General features: G+C 53.1%; 1 protein-coding gene across 1 annotated transcript; it reads left to right on the top strand.

Annotated features, from left to right (window-relative positions):
* Positions 1-5,569: 5,569 nt before the first annotated feature.
* On the top strand, positions 5,570-6,181 carry LOC136116252 (olfactory receptor 14J1-like). Its single transcript, XM_065862450.2, has one exon. The coding sequence runs from the start codon at positions 5,570-5,572 to the stop codon at positions 6,179-6,181; it is 612 nt and encodes a 203-aa protein (XP_065718522.2).
* Positions 6,182-7,530: the final 1,349 nt, after the last annotated feature.

Raw genomic sequence — 7,530 nt, 5'->3', positions numbered from 1 at the left:
CATTTCCATAATAAATAGCAGTAAAGCCCAATTTCTTCTATTTCCTTCCCTGCTTTTCTGTCCCTCCCTTTCAAGAACAGGTGGTATCAGCATCCTCCACTTCATATTGATGTGGAGTGTCTCTTGAAAAAGACTTAATTTGTCAGAAATTTGGGTGCCCAAATCACCGTGTGAGTGAGGGGAAAGGTCAGGACACCTCAAGAGGAGTCAGACAGCTCTGGACCAAGAGGTGGATGCTCCTGGGAATCTCAGGTGCTGTGCACAGTGATACTTCTGTTCATGGAGCTGGTCAAGTGTCCAATCTCCTGTTCTGTAATGGTGTCTGAGTTTGCTCAGGTCATCCCTGACTTGAGCCCCATCCACTGCTGGGTGTTCTCCAGACTCCTGCCTTCAGGAACAAAGTCCCAGGAGACCTTGCTGGTGAAGATGGAGGCAAAGAAGCCATGAAGAACCTCAGTCCTGTCTGATTCTCCTTTTATGAAGTTCAGCAGCAGGCCCATGTTCCCCCTGTCTGTTCTTCTGCTGTAAGGAAGATGTATCAGTTCATCTTGCTGCCCTTGCACTCCCCTGCAGGTATCAAGTCCAGGGCAGCTTTGGCATCATCCCCACACATGTGGAACAGGTTTCTAAATTCCTCATTTGCAGCTTCCGCTGTTTCCACATCCTGTGTGCTGCCTTTGTGCCCTGGAGCTCCATCAGTTCAGACGGGTAGCCTCATTACATAAATGCTTCTTTTAGTGCGTACTTGGAGAGATCATTGTTGTGCTTGGAGCAGGCTGTTCTGTAAGGATTATCAGATATCCTGAGCTCCATCAACCTTCAGACCGACTTCCATATCACCACCTCACCCACCATTCCCCAGTATGTGAAAGTCTTCTCCTCTGGAGCCCACCAGCCTGCGCTCTGCTGCTGTCCTTCCTCCCTCCCCTCTGCTGCCTGGGACCCCACTGTTACCAGGTCAAAACAGCCAAGGTGAACACTGATGTTCACATCCCTCATCAGCTCTTCCTTCTTGATCAGTACCAGATGGAGGTGAGTATCACCCCCTATTGGCCCACCAGGCAGACATGTTAGGAAGTTGGCCCAAGATCCTTTGGACTGTCGGCACCTGCAGCTTTGCCTGGCCAGTGACTGTCAGGGCACTTACAGTTCTCCATAGGAACCTGCTCATTGATTGGTGACTTCCTTGAATTGTTGACAGAAGATCATTTCCATTTCTTCTCCATGATCAAGTAGTTTGTAACATCTAACTGGGTTTCCATGGCAAAGGCTTGAAACTGGGGAGAGTGTGTGGGTGTGCTACAGTTGTCACCTCTCTGAGAAGACAACAGGAGTTTGACCAACGTCAGACAGAGACAATTTCAGCTGCTCCAAGATGGACCCACTCCTTGCCAAATCTGAGCCACTCAGTGATGCTGGCAGCACCTCTGGGATATTATATTTGAGAAAGGGTAAAAAACGCTGCACAACAGCAGGTGGGAGAGAGGAGGGAGGAAATGTGAGAGAAAAGCACTGCAGACACCAAGGTCATATCCCATAGGACCCAAGCAGGTCCCTCAGCAGGCCAAAGCTTGCTCTCCTGAAATCCTGCTCTTGGCCTTGTTATCATCTCCCAAGAGCCTCAGCTCCACTTTCCCATCCCTGACTGTTCCATCCTGACCAACTCTTTCTGGTTTGTAAGTGTGAAGTCCCACAGGGCACCTCACCCCACTGACTCCTCAGTCACCCGTGTCAGGAAGATGTTGTCAATGAGCTCCAGCCCCTCCTGGATGGCTGGTACCTTGCAGATATTGGGATATCTCAGGTCTGCCGTGAGGACACTGCCCTGAAAACACGAGGCTTATTTCATTTGTCTGAAGGAGGCCTCATCTAATTCCTCTTCCTCATCAGTGAGTCTGTAGCTGATGTCCAGTGACCACAACACTGCCCATGTTGTTCTGCCCTCTCATGGTGACTCCTCAACCTTCAGCTGACATGGTCTGTCCCCAGGCAGAGCTCCACACATTCCTGCTGCTCTCCAACATGAAGGGGATCTATAACTTTGACTCCAGAGTTCTGGCATTATGAGTACTGGACCCTCAAGCCCCCACTGTTTCTCCATGAGATGATATTTGTAATGTTCTGTAACTCCTCATGCTGTTATCTTGAGAGAGAAAACCTCATTAGGATAAACCACCTGACTGCAAACACTAACAGATGAGCAAATGGAGCTTCAGTCAAGGGACAATCCAGACCTTGAGAAAATCTGGTGTTCACCCATTCAGAAAGCTCGGAATTTTGACAAGATGATGTGAACTGTTCTGTATTGCGGCAAGAGAACAACACGATCTGTCAGGACAGACGAGGACCTGACATACTGAGCAGTGACCCTGAGGAGAAGGGCCTGGGCACTCCAAGGTCCCCACACCAGCCCGTGGTGCACGCTCACCATGAACAAGGCAGCTGCACACGGGGTTGCATGAGGAGGAGCGTGGGGACCCAGACACCTGGAGTTCTCATCCCATTCAGTTCAGCACTGGTGTGACCCCACACACACGGGTGTGTGCCAGTGTGCGGCTTCCCAGTTTGGAGAAGCAGGGAGGAACTGGAGAGTGCAGGGCTCTGCCAAGGCAGGTTCAGCACCTTGTGCACATGGTGTGGGATGCTGAGGGACCTGGGCTGCTTTGGCCCAGCAGCGCTGGGGAGGCTGCAGCAGTGCAGGAGTAGCCTGAGAGTGCTTGAAGGGTGGTTTCAGAGATGGTGGAGGTTTCTTCCTAGTGGGAAAGAGCATGAGAAAGAAATAATGGCACAAAGAGCAGCTGGGGAGGTCCAGGTTGGACATGAGCAGGAAGGAATGTGACTGGAAGGGCAGTGCTGTGGTGGAGCAGGTCAGCAGAGGGAGCCTGCATCAGCCCAAGGCTTTGTGCTTCAAGGAACAGCTGGGGAGGATGCAGAGATCTCAGCAAAGGAAGGAAGATGCTCAGACAAGAGCAAGGTGGGGCAGCAGGGGGGATGTCTGCAGCCTGCAGGGAAAGAGGTGCAGGGGATGCCACAGCACAGGACAGGCTGTGGTGGAGATGATCAAGGGATGTAAAGAGGCTGAAAGCCCCACCAGACATGAGCTCCTTCTCCCCTTGGCTATGGCTGTTGTCTGCACCTCTGATGCCTGTGAGGAGACACCTTGTCCTTCCAGCACAGGGGCCTCATGGCCTCCTTGTCCCCAGCCAAGAACCTGGGAGCTGTGGGACCATAGTCCTGCCCTTGGCCTTGCACAACCCCACATCACACTGTCCAGGAAGGGCCCTGGGCAACGTGGGAGGGACAGGATCAGACTTCCCAGGGCTGGGGGTCAGGGCTTGGCCCTTTGGTTAATGAAACACATCCAGGTTTACTCAGCATCTAAGAGAACTTCACCTTGCTTTTCTTGATCTGTTGTCACTGCATCTCGTTTTCTTCTCCAACCAGACCCTGGGGTCAGTTCCTCAGTAGTGTCCCTCAGTGGGACTCATTAACACTGCAAGAAACTTTGGAGTTTGAATCTGACTTCTTGAGAGGTTTCATCAGCTTCCCCTCAGTGTTTGAGGTCCATGGACTCAGCACCAAAGCCACCAGAGGGGTCATTAAAGTGCCTTGGGCTGCTCCTGTGCTGCTGAGCTGGGCTGGGCTCCTGGGACAGAGGGAGCTCCTGGCAAGCGGCAGCGCTGCAGAGAGACAGCTCTGCCCAGGACCAGCTCCTCTGCACAGCGCAGCAGGGCTGAGGGCTCTGCCTGGGGATCTCAGGGAGACGAGCAAGGCAGAGAGAGATTAAAGGTGGTCAGGATTGGGAGGATGGCTGAGAGCTCACTGGAGGAGAAACCTTTGCAGCCCTTGCCATGGTAAGTCTCTGGGTGCAGGGCAATGCAGCTGTAGCTCCTGGAGGCATCTCCTAAAACTGGCACAGGCACAGCTGGTGGGATCTGTAAGGAGGGGGCTCTTGTCAGGCAATGTTGAACAGCTGTGAAGTCGGGTGAGCACCCAGGGGTGCCCAGGGCTGTCCTGCAGAGCAGGGTCCCTGCACCCCAGGGCTGTGCCGGGGCAGGGACTCTGCCGCCTGCCAGGGTCAGCGCTCAGCCTGCCCAGGGAGATCCCCTGGCAGAAGCTGTGGGGGAAGGAGCGACCCCCGGCAGGGGAGGCAGGGAGCTTGTGGGTTTGAAGGGTGCTGTGTGGGTCAGGGCTGCTCAGAGCGCCAGATCAACCCCACAGACATTGTAAAGGGTCCTTCCTAACAATAACATCAGGACAGGAATAGCTGCAAGGGAAGGAGTCTGTGCTTTCAGTTTTTCACTCCTGGTTGTCTGGGTGTGCAGTGGGAGATGGGGATTTATTTCTCTCTTTGGAGAAGACACTGAGACCCCAGTTCTCGTTAGGACTTGCCTGAGCTGCTCCTGAGGCCCTGCACACACAGAGCTGCCCCTGGGCAGTGCCAGGAGGTGTGAGCAGGACAGAGCTCAGCACACAGCGGGTGGGACGGGGTCTGTGAAACTGACAGGGAGCAGACCCAGGGACAGAGACACAGCTGCAGGCAGCACAGGCATGGACAGGGAAAGGGAGATGGAGCAGAAATGCTGGGGAGGCGGGATTCAGGACCCCCCCTGCCATCCCCTGCAGTGCAGAGACGTTGCCCAGTGCAACCCCTGGTCTCCTCTCCTCCCCAGCAGAGCCTCTGCCCCAAAGCCATGGGGTCCAGGTCATGAGTCTCCACCTCAGCAGCTGGACCTCCAGGTGAAGGGTTCCTGGAACGTGGTACACAAAAAAGGTGCTAAAAGTACTTTCTCTACAGTGTCATTATGTGAGTGGCAGCAGCACAGCCGGGTAAGGAGAAGGTTCCACGGCATGCCCATCAGCCTTTCTGTCCTTGCTTTATTTTCTGGTAGCACTGCAGTGTCCTTCCCTGTTTCTCCACCTGTTCCTGGAGCTCTTGCTCTCTGGGGTTGGGGTGGGAGTGTGGGTCAGTTTTTGTTCTGACACCAATTCAGTGAATTTTGCCTTACAGCTGTGTCCATGGAAACTGCATGCCCAACTGCATTTTAAACTGTGATGAACTGTTTTTTTCAGCTGGTAGAAAGAGAGAATGAGCTGAAACATCCCTCCATTGGTCAGGGGGTTTTCCATGAGAAACAGCATATTTATTTTCCTTAGAGAAGTCTCCTTTAGCTTGTCACTGTCCTTTCCTCCTTGCACAGGTCCTCATGCCCACAGGCAGCAAATGTCCAACAGCAGCTCCATCACCCAGTTCCTCCTCCTGCCGTTCACAGACACACGGGAGCTGCAGCTCTTGCACTTCTGGCTCTTCCTGGGCATCTACCTGGCTGCCCTCCTGGGCAACGGCCTCATCATCATCACCATAGCCTGGGACCAGCACCTCCACACCCCCATGTACTTCTTCCTGCTCAACCTCTCCCTCCTCGACCTGGGCTCCATCTCCACCATTGTCCCCAAATCCATGGTCAACTCTCTGTGGGATACCAAGGTCATTTCCTATGCAGGATGTGCTGCACAGGTCTTCTTTTTTTGTTTCTTGTTTGGTGCAGAGTATTCTCTACTCACCGTCATGTCCTATGACTGCTACGTTGCAATCTGCAAACCCCTTCACTACGGGACCCTCCTGGGCAGCAGAGCTTGTGTCCACATGGCAGCAGCTGCCTGGGCCACTGGGTTTCTCAATGCTCTGCTGCACACGGCCAATACATTTTCACTGCCCCTGTGCAAGGGCAATGCCCTGGGCCAGTTCTTCTGTGAAATCCCCCAGATCCTCAAGCTCTCCTGCTCACACTCCTACCTCAGGGAACTTGGGCTTCTTATGGTTAGTCTTTTAGTAGCATTTGGGTGTTTTGTGTTCATTGTGGTGTCCTATGTGCAGATCTTCAGGGCTGTGCTGAGGATCCCCTCTGAGCAGGGACGGCACAAAGCCTTTTCCACCTGCCTCCCTCACCTGGCCGTGGTCTCCCTGTTCATCAGCACTGCCATGTTTGCCCACCTGAAGCCCCCGTCCATCTCCTCCCCATCCCTGGATCTGGTGGTGTCTGTTCTGTACTCGGTGGTGCCTCCAGCAGTGAACCCCCTCATCTACAGCATGAGGAACCAGGAGCTCAAGGATGCCCTGTGGAAACTGATGACTGGATTATTTTGTGAAACAACAAATTGCCCATCTCCTTCTGCATAGTAGTTTTAATATAACTAATTTTAGGTCTGGCCTGTCATCTCTATTTTTTGTTGTTGGTGGTGTTTCTATTGTGATAATGTTGTCATCCCCTTGTAAATTCACTCTCTGCTGGTCTTATAACCACTGACTGTGCCCTTTGTGTATTTAAAGAAAGTAAAGAGCCCTGTAGTGACTTTTCTTCATGAGATCCTTTCACCAAGGCCTGTTTGGAGCTGCAGGGACAGTTCCTGTGCATGGCAGGAGGGGAAAAGAGTCCAGCCTGGCAGCCCTGCCAGGGAGCACCAGCGCTTGTTCTTCCAGAGCTGTTCTGGTTCCACTGCCACACTCTCCTTCTCATCCCTTGTGTTGGTGCAAGGCCTGAGTGCTCTGGCAGCTTGGTCCCTGTCCTGCTGTGTGTCAGTGCTGTGAGTGCAGGCAGGGACAGGCAATGGGCACTGCTGTGACAGAGCTGGGCTCACAACAGCCTTTCCAGATAGAAAGGTGATCTCCTATGGGTAGGGCATGATGGTTTAGGTCTTCTTCCAAAGATTCTCTAAAGAATATGCATATGAAAGTGGCCATGGATGCAAACCCCAGTGTACAGCTGAACAGTGTGTGCGTGCAGGGCTGGCACACAGCAGTGTCCTCTCACAGCCAGCCCTCCTGCCAGAGACCTGCAGGACCAGCAGAGCAAGGACTGCGCTGTGCCCCTGTGCACTGGACACCCCTCAGAAGGAGCCACAGGGCATCATCATGGACTGGCCCCTCACAACCACCATTTCCAGCCCTGCGCTCTCACCGAAAGAGGCTGTTCTTCCCTCCATGGATGGACACTCAATGAGTGGTTCAGCAGCCCATGTTTGCTTTGGACAGATGACATGTGAGTATGCACATCATGTACGTGAGGTGACATGAACGTGAGTGAGCACAAACACCATCAACTACTCCTTTCCATTCTGTGAAGGCCTGTGGAACACACGAGGTCTTGAGCTCACTTCATATTGGGAGGAACAACCTATGGGAAATCACCTGAATGCAGCACTGGGTTGTGCTTCCTTTGACTGAGGTCCCCGTGTCCATTCCTCATGATGCGGGACATCTCAGATGACTCCAGAGCAGGTGACACAGCACAGGGGTGAGGTGTCACCCATCCTTTGGGAGTGGCAACAGGAAGCCAGAAGGACACTCTGACTCCTGCCTCTGTGTGTAAAAGGGACAGACTCTGTCTCTGAGCATCCCTGGGTGCATAAGGAGCCCATGAAACCAGTGGACAGCTGACAGAACCCTGATATTTATGTCAAAAGTGCCATAGAAACCAGAATGGTTTTTAGGTCCTTAGAAAACACAGACCTCAAACCCATCTTCAAGAA

This window comes from Patagioenas fasciata, chromosome 6 (genome assembly GCF_037038585.1).
Source record: "Patagioenas fasciata isolate bPatFas1 chromosome 6, bPatFas1.hap1, whole genome shotgun sequence".
NCBI classification, from domain to species: Eukaryota; Metazoa; Chordata; class Aves; order Columbiformes; family Columbidae; genus Patagioenas; species Patagioenas fasciata.
Note: the sequence above shows the minus strand (reverse complement) of the source record. Positions and strands in the feature narration are given on the sequence as shown.

What these genes read in the sequence shown, in the direction of transcription:
- LOC136116252 (XM_065862450.2), top strand. Translation starts at nt 5,570, where the DNA reads ATGTCCTATGACTGCTACGTTGCAATCTGCAAACCCCTTCACTACGGG.